At 54.5% G+C, this 16,002-nt stretch overlaps 1 protein-coding gene across 1 annotated transcript; it reads right to left on the bottom strand.

Moving 5' to 3' along the window:
• Nucleotides 1-1,519: 1,519 nt before the first annotated feature.
• Nucleotides 1,520-15,648, bottom strand: RNF40 (ring finger protein 40). The gene is made up of 20 exons (XM_065924658.1): nucleotides 15,515-15,648; nucleotides 15,203-15,406; nucleotides 14,610-14,777; nucleotides 14,334-14,475; nucleotides 13,504-13,710; nucleotides 12,846-12,967; nucleotides 12,578-12,724; nucleotides 12,405-12,479; nucleotides 11,210-11,329; nucleotides 10,930-11,109; nucleotides 10,600-10,735; nucleotides 9,665-9,786; nucleotides 9,151-9,578; nucleotides 8,947-9,064; nucleotides 8,672-8,821; nucleotides 8,282-8,494; nucleotides 8,076-8,201; nucleotides 6,807-6,947; nucleotides 6,614-6,715; nucleotides 1,520-4,504 (listed from the first exon to the last, which is right to left on the bottom strand). The coding sequence occupies exons 2-20, from the start codon at nucleotides 15,332-15,334 to the stop codon at nucleotides 4,328-4,330; spliced, it is 3,006 nt and encodes a 1,001-aa protein (XP_065780730.1). The 5' UTR covers nucleotides 15,335-15,406; nucleotides 15,515-15,648; the 3' UTR covers nucleotides 1,520-4,327.
• Nucleotides 15,649-16,002: the final 354 nt, after the last annotated feature.

The raw sequence follows: 16,002 nt of genomic DNA, 5'->3' as shown, positions 1-16,002 counted from the left end.
GGGAGAAATGTGCTGAGAAGGTGGCAGAGCCAAGCAGCACAACATGCTGACTTCTGGTAGCAGCCTGCTGACTCGCACTGGGCTGGCTCAGGGCCAGCTCTGCTGCCCCAGGGAGCCCTCTCTGGCCACGACACCCACACCCTCTGCAGACTGCCACGAGGCACAGCGCCCAAGATCTAGTTCCAGAAGCTGGCAGCCGCCACCCCTGGTTCTCCTGGGTTCTGGACTGGGCCCAGCCCTTCCTCTGGACCAGAGCCTCCTAGACCCTGAGGAGAGGTGGGTGGAGAACTGGCTTGTCCTCTCACTCTTAGGATGTAGCCTGTGAGCCCCCAACGTGTGGAGAGGCTGAGGCTAACAGAAGGCTGCCTAAGATCTACTGCAAGGTGGTGAGGGAAACCAGAATGACCAGGAGCAAGCTCTGTGTACAACCAAGCCTCTCCTCCCCCACCGCTGGGCCTGCCCGGGCCTGGTCTGGGCTCCACACTGTCTGGGTCAGGTGGGGATGCGCCGCTGAATCCTCCTTGCCGGCTTGCCTCAGCACTATTTCCTGGGTCTAGACCTTGCCCTGGTCCGAGTGGCTGCTTGAAGCAGCTCTAACCCAGGGCCTGCCTCTGCCCCAGTCTGCTGGGGGTCTCCTGCCCCAGCCAGGAAGCTGTCTCCACACCTTCCCTTTGTCTCTGTAACCCCAACTCCCAAGGCAGGCTCAATTGTCTCTTCTTTCCCTTCTCCATCTGGAAAGCAAGGGGTGGGGAAGGGGAAAAGAGAAGAGGGAATTGCATTTCATGAAGAAGCAAGTAATGAAGACTATTCTATATTTCCTGGAGACACTGAGGTCCATCAGCACAGGAGTCCTCTGTAAAATGAGGGGACTCCAGAGGAAGAACAGACACTGGAGCCCATTGATTCCTTTTTTTCAAGTACTTATTGGGTGGCACTGGGTCTTAGTTGCAGCAGGTAAACTCTTCGTTGTGGCATGTGGGATCTAGCTCCCTGACCAGGGATGGAACCTGAGCCCCCTGCCTTGGGAGTGCGGAGTCTTAGCCACTTGACTACCAGCAAGTTCCCCATTGGTTCTTACTTAGCAGAAGGGGTTGGATCCAGGCATAGTACCTGCCACAGCAGAGGGGCAGGAAACTGGCTAGAGGCAGTGACCTGAAGGATGAGGGCTGCAGGAACAGGAAATAGGAAGTGTCCAGGTCAGGGGGTGGGGTGGGAGCTAGAGAATGCATAACAGGTATCTCTTAAGAGCATAGTGGGGTGTGAACTGAGAAAAGGCAAGAGAGCAGAGGCTAGACTGTGGGGTACCTTGTTGGAATAACTTGGGGATAAGGACACCATTGGGGGAAAGGGGAATTAAGGAGAGTGACATGATCTTACCCCCATCCTCCCACTCTGGCCATGAATGGTGGCAATTTGGTAAATGATATGAGGAACACCAGCAGAGTATAGCACCAGAGAGCCCCAGCGAAGTGTTATTTATTTAAATCAAGTTTCAAAGAGCCTTGCTCTTATTTAGATGTAAACATTTAATGTGTGTCAACTCAGTCACCTCTAACTCTTTGCAACCCCATGGACTGTAGCTCACCAGGTTTTTCTGCCCATGGAATTCTCCAGGTAATACTGGAGTGGGTAGCCATTCCCTTCTCCACCAAGGGAATTTTTAAGAAGAGTGATTGAAATCAAACGCGCCACTGGAACCTGTGGCCAATCTCACTGGAACCTGGCTAAAACAGGTACCTTTGCCACTAAGGCCAACATCTGCTCACCCACACAGGCCAGCCAAGAGCCCAGGGTATCAGAGACACTGAGTTTACTGGTGCTTGGAAGGGATCAAGCACACTGTGGGGGAAGGGCCTGCCCAGCTCCTCCAGCAGATCTTCCTGGTATTGGGCAGGCTCATCCGAAAACCAGCATTTGTGAAGAACTTACTGTTCCCCCTGCAACATGAGTGCAGCTCTTCCCACAAATTTTGGGATTTTTATCCCACTCCCTTGGGCCCAAGCGTGAGAAAGTGGTTTGGTGTCCATTAAGCATGAAGACTCGGAGTTTTTAGACCCCCCCTGGATATGGAGACTGCTTAGGAGAGATATTTGGGGAAGTGACGTAGTCACTTGGATTTGGTAAGGAGTCCACGTGGAGGTGACTCCTGCGAAAGAGGATAGAGCTCACAGAGGATTGGCTGACCTCGACCTGTTCCAGGGCGCAGCACTCCTTTCTGAGCCAGACGGCATCTCTATGATGCAACATGCTGCGTTTTTTCCCCACCCTGGCCACCACTGCCCCGGGCCCGCGGACACTTCCTCGGCGGCCCGATGTCATCCCCCGCAGTGGCTCGTGCCTCGGCGAGCGCGCCCACCGCCGGCAGCCCTGCACCGGAAGTCAATGTAGCCCGCGTCTCCGTCTCGGGTCCGACCTGGACCAGACGCTGCGGCCCCGCCGAAACCTCAGGCACCACGTGGAGCCCGAAGGCTGACAAGGCCGCGAGCCCCAGCGAAGGTGCGACTCCTGATAAGGCCGTGGGGTCGCGCAAGGGGGTAACTGCTGGCACACCGGCAGCCGCTCCCGTGACCATGGCTCCAGTGTCAACACCCAGCCTGGTCATCACCGTCCCGAGCGCGAGCCCCAGCACAGCCTCGGTGAAGGGTCCGGCTGCGGACACGACAGCACACTGAACCCACAAGGGCCGCTAGACACGGTTCCCGAGAACGTGGCCAGAGGACGGTGCAAGTCCCAATGAAGGAAGTCACCCGCTGAGGTGTCCTGTCTGTCCATCTGAAGGGGAAGGGTGGGCGAAGCCGCTGGGGAGACACGGCCCAGACTGAGTGTACAGTCTCAGCTCTCCTCCGAGGACCTGCCACCAGGTGAAAACATGGGACTACATTTCCCAGGATGCAAGCTTGGGGCTCCCAGCTTCCCTGCGGCCAATGATCGCGGCGCGGGGGGAGGGGGCGTGGCGTGGCAAGCCGGAGCTGCGGAGATCTAGGGAGTGACGGCTCTTCCCGGTGGGAACAGGAGAGCAAGCTGGCGGCTGAGTGCTGACCACGACGCTTTCTCCTTGCAGGCATGCCCCTCCCACGGGCCCAGTCTGGGACCACGGACGACAGTATAAGCAGGTGTCAGGAGTGGGGTCTGATCTGTGCAGGCCCTCTAGGTTCACTCACCAGCCAGGGAGGCGCTGGGAATAAGTTTTAACAGCCAAAATCCGGGACCCACGTTTAGGGCAGGAAGCCTAGCTCCAGACTATAGGCTGAGTGTTGGACGTTTATTCAAAACAACAGCCTATACAAGACATCTTTAGAGCAGGGGCTGTGGGTCGGAGTGGACCCTTGCACCTGCCAGCAGCTCCACCTCCCGGGCCCCCTCGGACTGTCCTTATAGCCCATAAGAGTTTACTTGGGCAGACAGCACAGGAAGCATCATACAGGTACAGGCTCAGTCACAGGGCATTAGATGAAGCTCTTCTACCTGGAATGATTGGAAGTTGGCACAGCGGGCTGTCTGTCCCTTTCCCCATGGGAAGTTCTGCCTCCACTAAAGTTAAGGCCACCCGGATGAAAGCAGGGTCAGGGTGAGGGACCCAGCAGAGACCTGGGAAGCATGAGGTGGGTGTTAAGTCGGGCCTGGGAAGGGAGGAGATTGGAAGTGGTCTGATTAGGATAGAAACTGATGATCTTGGTTCAGCACTCCCCAGATGACTGCAACGTGACTGCAGCAAACTTGGAGCCTCCCAGAAGAGGACACTGCTCCCACCAAGGAGATGCTCTTAGCATAAGACCAGACCAAAGAGCCCAAGCAACTCCACAGAAGGGAAGGTCTGCTCAGGTCTGGGGAGCAGAGAGTGAAGGAAAGTATCCCTGGGCCCCAGGGCCGTCTCAAATCAAGGAGCTGAGGACCTGACCCACCCATGGTCCTAACTTCTGGGTGTGTTAAGTAGGTAGTGAGCCTCCACTTGTGTGGGAGGTCACAGCTTGGGGAATTTCCACATTTTGGCTGGGATGGGCCTGTAGAAAAAGCTGGAGAAGGGTTAGGGCCAGCTGCCAGCAAGTTTCCTTGAGTCCTCTGGGCCCCTCAGGGCTCTCACAGCAGACCTTTCCTGAAGGGCAAGTGCCTCCTAGGCTGGAGTTCTGACCTTGGGGAAAAGGTGAAACAGCTTGGCCAATCCCACACCCACTAGCATGCACTAGCGCCCCTGAACCAACCACGTGGGGAGGGGCTGGGCCCACAGGGTCCAGAATGGAAGGTGGGGGACACTGGATGTGGGGTGGGGTGAGACTGGAGGCACAGCCCCCAGGGTCCATGGTGTTCCAAAGTCCCCTGAGTTACGTGTTCAGCTGATGTAGACGCGGTGGAAGTCGTGGGCACCAAAGGCAGCGTTGCACTTGGGGCACTTCCTCTGGCGGGCCTCATAGCGGCCCCGCACACACTCGAAGCAGAAAACGTGGAAACACTTGGTAAGGACTGCATCTTTCTTGCGGGTGTTACAGCAGGGGCAGGTCAACCGCGCCTGGGCCGGGCAAAGGCGTCAACTCAGGAACAGTCCTGACAGTGCCCAGATCCCAAGCTGACAGCAAGAGGTGGTTCACTCAGACCACCCCACAGAAGGCTGCACCTAACTCTCATGATAGCCCTGGGAGGTCGGGATAAGCACTTTCCACGTAAGAAAACAGGCCAGGGAGCCCAGGTTTCAAAACTAGACAGTAACACAGTCTAGACTCTAACCTAGGTGGTGATGGCCAGTGGTCACAAGTCCCTGCTAAAGGTCAATGACCCACAGGCTCCAGCCTGAGCTCCTCCGCACTGGGGTTTCATCCCTTGCCCCACTAGCCTTCTTTGGCAAAAGCCCAGTCCTGGCTTAAGCTGACTGTTTACCTTCTACCTGCTAAGTCACAGCTGGGCATGGCAGTGCCCCTAGAAATCTGCTGCTCTCAACCCTCAACTGGGCCCATCCCTGGTGCTGCCCAGAGATCCTGCTGTGGGTCGCTTGATTCATTTCTCTCTATGGAGGTTTTATAAATCTCTCTTTATCTTGAAATTTCCCACCTGCCGAAAGGTCTCACCTCCTACTCCAGATAAGAAATTCCCTCCACGCAGCATTCCCAATAATCTTCCTCTGTCCTGCCTGAAATCCCAGCCCAGTCCACCACCTCAGTCACTCCCCACAAGTATCACCCTTTCTCTAGCTCTCAGAATCCTACCCACCAGCATTTAACAGTCTCCACAGTCTGCAACTTCTCCAAAAGTCCTTCCCTTCTCCCCTTTCAGCTGTCTCCACCCCTACAAGGTCAAACTGCTCCAAAAGGTTGTCTTTTTACTGACTCACCCTCCGTCCTTTCTTCACTCCAGGTGAGAGTCTAGGTGATATGACCTTCACCCTCTACCCAACAACCATTCCCAAGACTGTCAAACACAAAAGGTATCTTTCATCACTTGCTTCATGTGCCTTCTTGGCAGCTCTGAACTCACTCATCCCTGCCTCCTTGAAACTCTTCCCCAGTCATCTCCCTCTACATGGCTCTCCTTCCTTTTTTTTTTTTTTTTCTCCTTCCTTTTTTAAAAAAATTATTTATTTAATTGTGCTGGGTCTTAGTTGTGGCATGTGGGATCTAGTTCCCTGACCAGGGATTGAACCAGGACCCCGGAATTGGCAGTGTGGAGTCCTAGCCACTGGACTACCAGAGAAATTCCTCCTCCGTCCATTATTTAAGCTTTGAGGTTGCTCAGGGAAAATCACCCCTGTTTCGTCTCATGCCACAGGCCCTCCCTGGGTGACCAGTTCCACGTGGCTTCTGCCTTCGCCTCTGCTGACAATCCCCCAAAGCCTCTGTCTTTCATACCAGCCCTTCTCCTTTGTCCTCCCAGACAGCCTCCCAAGGAGTTCCATGAGTAAGTTCCTCATCCTCAATATCCTTGAGACGTCACTCTCTAGTCTAAAACCCTTGGATGTTTCCACACTGACTACTGAACAAGCCAAGAATCTCAACCTGGCTCACTAACCTTCAGGATCTGACACTGCCCAACACCCCCTCCCCCGCCCCCCAGGTTGTGACTCACCAAAGGCCCCTGTTCTGCCCTCTGAGCTGCCACTGCCCAGCCGTGTCCTCCAGCACGTCTCCCTTAACTAGCAGCCTCCACCTCTACCTCTCCCTTTGCTGGGACCCTTCCATCTCCATTCCTCACGGCCAACCGTGACTCACTCTTCAGTTTTCCTTTGGAGGCTATTCCTTCAGAAGTCGGCGGACTGTGCCCCCCTCCCCCCTCCCCCCCAGGGCTATTAAGGGCCTCCCCTGACTGCTCCAACCCCTCTGGCCTCTGCCATCACACTGCTCATCACTCAGGGGAAACAATTACTTGGCTGCCTCCTTCGGCAGACTGTCAGTTTCAAGAGATCCAAGACTAGGTATACGTCCCAGTCCTCCCACACCTAGCACTCTATCTGGCGTGGAGTATGTGTACCACACTTGAGAGCTGTCTTGATTCTCCACAATGGATTCTGCCCAGGCTTTGCTACCCTACCTTATTTCTGGGTTCCCCGGACTACCCCCTGGAGCTCTCACCAACCCCCAATCTGAGATTTCTCAGGTTTACGGAGCACAACCTAGTTCCACAGCCCTACCTTGTATTCCTTGATCTCCTCCTGGAGGATTTCATCAGCATCTGCATAAACTTCCACCTTCCTCTGCTTCTCCAGCTTGCGCCGCAGCCGGGAGATGTCCTCCTGGGGCAGGAGAGGGGGGAGGCTGAGTGCAAGGGTCCTCAATCCAAACCTGCTGACCACCCCCCGCCTCCACCCCCTGCCGGCCACACACCTGAGCCCTCTTGAGGTTGAAGCTCTCTTTCTCCCTCGCAGCCCGGCTCTCGGCCAGGCAAGGTTGGATCTCTCGCAGCCGCGTCTGCACATGCTCCAGCTGCACCTTCAGGTCCTCGGCCAGTTGGGCTGCTTCCACGGCCTGAGGTGGGTGAAATGGGGAGGAGGGGCACAGTTGGCCTGAGCCTGCGGAGTCAAGCGTGTGGAGCCATGGCCCACAGATGCTTATGTCAACTGTCCAGTGGTTCCTGCTCTTGGGATAAGTCCAACATCTTCACTAGAACTGATTCTGTCTCCTGACCCCACCAGCCTCACCTAGGAGGTGAGGTTCCTCATTCCCAGCACTTCTGGCTCCTCACCTGCATAACCTGTCTCTAAGGTCTCTAAGCCTCTCCTGTCTCTAAGCCTCCACAGGGTTCTCTGCTCCCCTCAACTCCCCCAACACACAGACTTTCTCTCTGCAGCTCTCTGAAGCCTCAGCTCAAATGTCACCTCCTGAGAGAGGCTCTCCTGTTTTTCTTTCATACACTTCTATTTCCTTTGTAAGACACACTGAGTTTCCTGGCGGTCACGTGGTTAGGATTCCGGGCCTTCACTGCTGTGGTCTGACAAACCATGCAGTGCAGCCAAACAACAAAAAAAGACATGCTGTGATCTGAAACAGTGTTCCTCAATCTGTGGGATTATCGGCTTGCTCTATGCCCCTGGAAGCGCCCACTCCCAGCAAAGGTGTTCTGTTCTTGTGATCTCCCCAGCACACAGTGTAGGTCCTGGTGCACAGCAAGAGCATGACTAACACTGCTTAAACGAATGAACTAAGCAGAGAGAAGTCCAGGGGGAGAAAAAAGATGAAAGTCAATGTTAAGCCTTTACCATGACCTGGAGGAGTGATGTCATTCCTGACTCTGTTCCCCTCAGAAGAACAACTACCACGAGCTAGAGACGTTTCTTAAGAGTTAATACAACTATGTGACAGAAACAGGTAAACAGTGCAGTGGTCAAGACATGGGTTGTGGAGTCAAGAAGACCCAGGCCCAAATTCCACTTCCACTCTTTCTTGAGCAAGTCAACTACCTCCCTAAACCTCAGCCTTCTCCTTTACAGAAAAGTAGAGAACAACAAAAACTGTTGTAGGATTATTTTAAGGCTGAAACATGACCCAACAGGGAAAGTCCTCAGCACAGGGTCTGGCACACATTAAGTGTCTGAGACGTGAACGGGGCTGTGTAGGGAAGCAGAGCCAGGCTCTGGCCCAGGTAATCTGCCTCACCTTCCTCTTGTTGAGCTCCAGGGCCTGGCTGCGTAGTGTCAGCTCCTTCTCCACACCCCCGAGGCTGCCCTGCAAGGCTCGCTCTTTTTCCTCCAGCTTCTGCACGGTCAGCAGCTGGGCATCCACCTGAGGACAGGAGTGGGGACTCAGTGCTGGGGAGTCCCTACCTCTCCAGTTCCACCCTAACAAGCTTGGGGCAGCCCTACCTGGGACTTGAGGCCAAGAACCTGCTCGCCCAGCTCGTCCTTCTCCTCCCGCAGCAGCTTATGAATCTGGTTGGCTTTGATCCGCTCTGACATCAGCTTGAAGTTGGCATCATCCTTTTCTCGCAGCTGCTGGAGCAGCCGCCCGTTTTGCTCCTGCATGTCCTCAAAGGCCTGGCCAGTCACATCCATCTCTGACAGCAGGGCCTCCTCCTCCTGCAGCAAGTGGGCAGGGGCAAGATGGAATGTGGGAGACGGACAAGATCAACTGTGGGGAAACCGCAGGAAAACACGGCTGTACAAAGACCCACAGAGTGGACCCAAGCCATGCGCTAGTCCAGGAGGTTTAAGGAATGCCAACATTCAAAGCTGGGGGTGGGGTGGGGGTCGCACCTGCTTGGTGGCACCCAACTTGCGCTGCAGGTGTTCAATCTGCTCCTCTGCCTGACGAATGCGCCGCAAGGCATCCTCGTCTGCGATCTTCTTGCTCTCCCTCCGATCCCTCTCCTCCAGCTCCCGGATGCGGCCCCGGAGTTCATCGACCTATAACCACCAGGAGGGAGCTCTCTCATCACTGCTTCCTGCTGACCCAGGGCTCGAGTCTGGTTACTGTCCCCCCGCCCTGGGGCAGCCTTTCTGCACATCCCACGGACCCTACCTGCCCTCACCTCAGCCTTGGCCTTGCGTTCCGCTGCCATGAGCTGCACCTTATCCCGCTGTTCCTTGGGCGCAGACTTATACATGTCCAGCAGCAACTTCATCTCCTTCTGGCTTTCCTGGGCCTTCCTGGGGGAGGCACAGGAGGAAGGCTGGGTGAGTAGAGCTGGAGGCCACTGGGCAGGGGTGGGAGGGAGAAAAGAACAGGGTCTCACTTGAGCTCTACTCGGAGACCTTTGAGGAGTTCTGATTCCTTCCTCTTGGCCTCTTCCACTTTGGCCTTCTCCCGATCAGCCCTTGAGAGAGCCGAGGCTACAGATGGGGGTCCCAGAACAGGCCCTTCTCGCTCCCGAAGCTCCCGCTTGGGTCTGGCCTCAGGTTCTCGGCCCCGGGAGGAGGGTCCCTGGGCCCCGGGGGTCAGGGCCTGGGTCTCTTCCTCAGAGGGCACCAGGTCTTCCTTCTTCGCTGACGAGGTAGTAATGGCAGCCACAGGCATGGAAGCCATCTCCTTTCTGGTGTCAGGGGCACCAACAGGGCCTGGCCCACCCTCTTCTTTCCCTGGGACTGAGGCACCAAGGCTGGAGTCCTCTGGGTGGCCCAGGCTGGGGATGGAGTGAGTAGAGCCACTGGCCTGGGCCCGGAGCTGCAGAGCAGAAAAAGAACAGGGCTGAAGTGAGACATGCTCACTGGGGCCTAGCCACTGCCTTCCCCAGGCAGCCCGCTCCTCACCTTGGCAATCTCAGCCTGCACTTCTCGCAGTTTCCGCTTGTATCGCTGGGCGTCCCCCTTTAGCTGGTGGTTGTGGTTCTGTAGGCTGCTGATCAGGTGGCGCATCTCGCGGTTGATGGGCCCTGGAGGAGTACAGGAAACCAAGGTCAGACTGGTCCCTGGGTTAGGGGCCCAGTCCCTCAGTGAGGGGAGAGGCAGGGCCGTCACTCCCACTACAAGGAGAGGACAACTGAAGCCTTATACAGAAAGTGAGCTCAGCAGATGACTGAAGAAAATTCACCCAAATGTAATCTGATGCTGTGTGTTATTTCTGCTAATGCAGATTTCTAAAACATTTCCAGATTTCCTTCAAAGGAACACATAACTGTAAATTCACAAAAGTAAGTTAGTTCACATCCTTTAACTTTTTAAACAAATGCCACCTTCTTAGTTTCATCTCCCTGGCATTTCTCCTAATACCTCCTTATCTTCCTTCCTTGCTTTACTTTTCTTGATATACTTGTCACTACCTAACATACACGTTCAATTTTTTCCTCCTTTGTTGTCTGTCCTCCCTTCCTATAACACAGCTCCACAACAGCAGGGATTCTTTGTATTTTGTTCACTGGTTTAATTCCAAAGGTTGGAACTGAGCCTGGCTCAAAAGAGGTGCTCAATAAACCTTTGTAAAGTGAACTAGTAGAGAAGTGCCCTAAAGGCCAGAGAATCACGGATGGAGCTGACAGCTCCTGTTCTGGCAGAGTCAGCACCATCAGTCACCTCAGGCGGCTGTAAGCCTCACTGCACCTTTGAGCCATGTGGTGGGGTCTCCATCTTCCACAGGGAGATGAGGCTCTGTGAAAGGAAGGGGCTTAACCTCTGGACAGGCATCTGGTCACACCAGGGCCCAGCAATCCCACAAAAGGCCCCACCTCGACCTTGTCCTCGCCACATACCCGCCTGCTCGTTGGCCGCCAGGTTCTGTTCAAACTCGATGCGCAGCATCTCGTACTCCTTTCGAACCTGGGCCAGCGTGTCCTCCAGCTGTATAACCTCGGTGCGTAGCTTCTTCTGCAGCCCCAGCTCATCACTCTGTGAGGTGAGGCATTAAGGACCCACAGAAGCCCTGGGCTCATGTTAAGCCCACCCTCAACCTCAGAGCTCAGCAGCTTAGGAAGAATTTATTCCCAAGGGATCCCTGGCAGGCACCCCGGGCTCTGACACCCTTGACCCATGAACAACCGAACCCAGAGGGCCTGACCCTTACCCCTGTTCCATGGGCATACCTCCATGTGCTCAATGTGCCTCAGGTGGGAATTCTTGGTGGCCAGCAGCAGCCCACGGGCCTCGTCCAGCTGGGTCTTCACTTGCAGAGACTCATTGTAGAGCAGTGAGAACTGTGCCTGCAGCATCCGGTACTCCCCCGTCTCCCGGACCACCTCCTCGGGAAGGCTCCGCAATGCTACCTAGGGGCAGGGCATCTGAACTCACTCAGCAAGAGGAAGGAGAGCGCAGGGAGAGCCCACCCTGCAGGTTAAGGCCTTCCCAGCCCCAAACACAACTCACCTTGAGGCGCTCATTGGTCCGCACGGCCCCCTGAAGTTCGGCCTGCAGCTTCTCCAACTCTGCCATGCGGCTATTGGCCAATTCCTGATTTTCCTCCAACTCCGCATTCAGCATTTCAAACTGTGGAGTGGGGAGGTCACTGGGAGGCAGGGCCAGGGCATGAGACATGCGTCCCTCACAGCCCCACCATATGCTCTGCCCAAGCTCCCCTATGTGGAGCAGTAATGGATTCTGAAGGTCCAGGGACAAGCCAGACCCAGGCACTTCCCTAAGTGTTCCTAGTCAAGTAGAAGGAAATGTAATATTGCAAGGTCAGTGCTGGGAACCAAGGCTTGTATCTGACAGTGGGTCAGGGAAGCCTTCCTGGAAGACCTGAAAAACAAGCTGAGGAAAGGAGGACAGGGAACAATGACTCTACAGCACCAAAAAGAAAAGAAAAGAAGTTCAGTGACTAAGAACTGAGAGAGCAAAAGCAGGACAGGGAATGGGACAGTTGCAGCAAGGCCCACAATGTGAATGCCAAATGACTCCAACACAACCAACACCTCTTTCCTCAGGGGTACTTTTAATCCCTTGGACAGCAAGGATATTCAACCAGTCCATCCTAAAGGAAATCAGTACTGAATATTCATTGGAAGGACTGATGCTGAAGCTCCAATACTTTGGCCACCTGATGTGAAGAACTGACTCATTTGAAAAGACACTGATGCTGGGAAAGATTGAAGGTGAGAGAAGGGGACGACAGAGGATAAGATGGCTGGATGGCATCGCCAACTCAGCAGACATGAGTTTGAGTAAACTCCGGGAGTTAGTGATGGACATGGAGGCCTGGCATGCTGCAGTCCATGGGGTAGCAAAGAGTCGGACACGAATGAGCAACTGAACTGAACTGACTTTTAATCAACTGATATACAATTTACCTACTTCCTGTTAACTCCCCCAACTAGAACTTATGTTCCATGATAGGTTTGTTTTGTTCTCCAAAATAACTGCTTTCTACAGAGTACCTAACATTCAGAATTCAGCAACTATTTACTGAATACAGATATGAAACAATGAAACAAAGAACACTGTAAGTGACAGGGAAAGACCTCCAAGACCACAGCTGATGTTTGTCCTTAATTCTAAGGGGGAAGTTCAACAGTACTGTAGAGAAAAGGTTGGGGGAGGGACCAGGAAGAATGCTGCTGCTCACCTTCTGCATGCTGAGTGTGATCTGGCCACCCTGGAAGCCTGAAGAGCTCCCAGACACATAGTAGCCAGAATTGAGCTGTGGAGAGAAGAGATGGACATATGGGCGTGGAGAAGAGAAGTTAGGGCCCCAAGTACTCTGTTCAGGCTCCATCTGACCCAGCAGCTGAATCTCACCTGCTCTAAGGCTTCTGCCAGGTGCTTATTAAGTTTTTGCTCCCGCTTCCGCAACTTCTCAATGTCCCACTGCAGGTCCTCTACTGTTGTCTCCATTTCCAGCACTTTGGTCTCTGCAGATGTCACTTTATCCTGGAGCTCAGAGTACTGGGGACGGTGAAGGGGACAGAGGCTAAGATGACAAACTTGGCTCCCCGAGATCCCTGGGTGTCCAACTAATCCAAACCCTGTCCTGGTTCCAACCCCACCCCAAAATCCCAACTCCCACCTCCAATGAGATGCGGTGGTGCTTCTCCTGTAGTTGGGTGGCCAAGTCCTGTAGCCGACGATTCTCACGGCCCAGCTCCCGGGTACGTGCCCGAGCCGCCTCACCGGGGGGCTCACTGTCCCCTGGGAAGGCAGGGCTCAGGTAAGAGCCAAGTCCAGGTCAGTGGGTCAAAGTACTAACCCATTTTGGAGTCTGCTATGTGCCCAGTGTGATCCACCAGCAGTCTTGCCACTTTCTCATGACACAGCCAGGAGTCTTTATCCTCAATGTACAAAGGAGGAACCAGCTCAGAGAGGAGAGCCATTTGCCCAGAACGTCCAGGAGGGACTGACAGAACTAAGGCTGGGCCCTTGCTGCTATGCCTTGGATGGATCAGTAACTGCCACTAAGATTTGTGAAAAGTGCTCCCAAGAGGTCTCTAGGCCCAAGGGAGGAGGACCCCTCTCCCAGTATCAACAACTCCTTCCACCCATCTCTCTAGACCTCAACTCCAAAAATCAAAGCCAGATCTCCCACTGCCAGTTTAACCCGACAATGTGGCTGATTTATCCCCCGGGGAACTGTGGCTGCCTCTGGGCTAGGGACACTGAGAAGGGGATACCATGAAGAGGTAAATGGAAGTTGGGGCACGTCTGGGGTGAGAGCATAAAGAACTAACCTCGGCTGTATACTCGCTGACAGAGTTCTTCCACCCGGCGCTGCAGGCGGTCAGAGGCCTCCACGACACGGGACACAGCTGCCTTGGAGAACTCCATGCGGCCCTGCAGCTGCAGCTCCACCTCCTCACTACTGCTTGCGCCAAGGGCCACCACAAAAGCCAAGGCTGGCTCACTGAGAGGGGGCCGCAGCTGCATTGGCAGGGGTTCTGGGAGGGACGGACAGACCATCGTGAGGACAACAGCAACAGTCACCACCACTCTGTACCAAGTTTCAGACTGAGCCCTTCAGCACTCTATAGCTTACTGAATCAACATAACCAACACCTGCAGTACTGTGTTATCCCCATCTTAAAAGTGAAATAACAGAAGTTCAGGGAGGTGATGTCCCTAAGGCCAGAGAGCTACCAAATCACTTCCTCAGGGAAGCCTTCTCTGCCTTCCCCTATCTAAACTAAAGTGCACACATACTAACTCCCTTTCAGCAGCACCCCCCCCTCTTTCTTGTGGTTTTAATCACTTCCTTCCCTAATGGTTGGGGCAGTTATCTCTTGTTATTTTTGTTTCCTCCAAATCTACAACAATGCCAAGTACACGGTCAACATTTAATACTTTTTTGAACTACAGATGTCAAGATGTGAATTGCACTCTTAACCATATCACTCAGATGTCAAAGCCTGTGTTCTTACCCACTGCCCTTGCAGCCTAGATATGAAATCAATTGTCTGTTAGCAGGCGGGGAATTTGGCAGCCTAATATCAAAGTCCCCTCCTCTCCAGGACCTTTCCCAGAACTTAATTAAGCTTCCCAGATCCTAGGGCTCTGGCCCTACCCCTCAGCTCCGAAGTCCCTGGCTCTGTGAGAGGGGTCTCATCACGTGTCGGCCCCTCCTGGGTCCCAGGTGCCTCTGTTCCTGAAGACAGCTCCCCCTGGCTCTCATGGTGTCGGAGAAGGGCTTCCACAGTTTCATCCAGCTGAAAGGAGAAAGCACCAAAAATGTTATGAACCCCTCAGGTGCTTCCCAGCCTGATACTCCTTTCCTACTAGAGGGATCTGAGGATTGGAAGTTGGATCAAGGCCAGATCTTCGAAAGAAGAGCGGCATCCACCTGGGCCCAGTAGCGATTGACAATGAGGAGGGTGGCGTCATCTGTGGCCTGCCGCTTCTCCAGCTTCTCAATTCGTTCTCGGAGTTCGTCTTCACATGCCTGTCTCTGTTCCAGTCGCTCTGCAAGTTTCTTGTTCTTGAACTGCAGAACCTTGAGGTCCATCTCCTCCTACCAAGGAAATAAAGGGGCCAAGAAGAGGGTCAAGCAGGGCCCCAGAACCCAATCACAGAGAAAGACAAGAAAAGAAAAGGCAATGGAAGGGAGTGGGGAGCTTCCCCAGATGAACTGCCACTAGGATTTAACGAAGCTCAGACACCCACAGAGAAAGCGTCTCGATTGTGAGGCGGGTCATGTTCTTCTGCTTCTGCCTCTTCCTACTTAAGTCTTTGACAAGCCACACGCCCTGTGGGAACCCGTTTTGCTATCTGTAAAGGGAAGGCTGACGTCGTGTCCACGGTTGCCTTCAACAGAGCGTTCTGTAAAGTGGATCTTGCTAAGCCTGGGGAATTGGGAGTTAAGTTCAGGACGATGTGGAGAGAAAACAGATGGGAGTTCTATCAAGTTTTTGAGGACTGAGGCAGGAACCCACGAACCGTGGAAGAGATGCCTCCCAGGCGAATGGGCTCTATAAGCGTGGTGGTGGTCTTCTCCTCGCGGCTCAACTTCTTCTCTGGGGGCCCCGAACCCCCATCCCCAGCGGCGCGTTTGTTGCCGGGTCCAGACATGGCCGCGGCAGCGAAGAGAGGAGCAGGGTCTCCCGAGGGAAGTCAGGCAGGCGGAGGCTGCACTCCTGTCACCTGCAGAAGACAGAGCGCAAAGATGTGGAGGTGGCCGGAGCTCCGCAACCACGCAACTCCCCCTTACCTACCAGAGGGTCCCCGCCCCGCCGGCCCTGAGCCCCTCACCGGCAGCAGGATCAGCCCACGGGCGCCATCTTGGACTCCACCGGACGTCACTGGCCTCCCTAGCACAGAGCGCAGGCGCCAGGGGCAGTCCCGGATGTGGCGAAATCGTCATTTCCTGTTTCTATTGGTCTCGCCTTGTCCCGCCTCTCGGGTCTGTATGGGTTTCTTTCCGAACGCTCTTCTCTCCGTGATTGGTCAGTAAACAGTTCCCATGGTAACCGATAACACAGGACACCGCCTGCCCCAGATTAGCAACTTTGAAAGGAGGCCATGGGGGCGGAGCTTGCATCTTATTACGCACGCGCACTCTCTTCTCACTGATTGGAGGGAGCCGTACACTTTCTCCTTGGCTCCAGGAATTCCCTTAGCAACGGTCACCGTTGAGACGAGGGAGACGCCGCCAGCGGATTGGCTGCCCCGGGCATCTCTGCAATGCAGATTGGCTGGAGCGTAGATAGAGGGCCAGACCTTGGCAGTGGCTGCCTGAG

This window comes from Muntiacus reevesi, chromosome 2 (assembly GCF_963930625.1).
Source record: "Muntiacus reevesi chromosome 2, mMunRee1.1, whole genome shotgun sequence".
In the NCBI taxonomy this organism is placed as follows: Eukaryota; Metazoa; Chordata; class Mammalia; order Artiodactyla; family Cervidae; genus Muntiacus; species Muntiacus reevesi.
Note: the sequence above shows the minus strand (reverse complement) of the source record. Positions and strands in the feature narration are given on the sequence as shown.

Bases quoted from the DNA above. Each gene is read 5' to 3' on its own strand.
- RNF40 (XM_065924658.1), bottom strand. From the start codon at position 15,334: ATGTCTGGACCCGGCAACAAACGCGCCGCTGGGGATGGGGGTTCGGGG. The intron at 12,480-12,577 runs GTGAGATTCAGC...TTCTCTCCACAG, and splicing joins TGGCAGAAGCCTTAGAGCAG to CTCAATTCTGGCTACTATGT. The intron at 11,110-11,209 runs GTGAGTTGTGTT...CCCTGCCCCTAG, and splicing joins GGACCAATGAGCGCCTCAAG to GTAGCATTGCGGAGCCTTCC.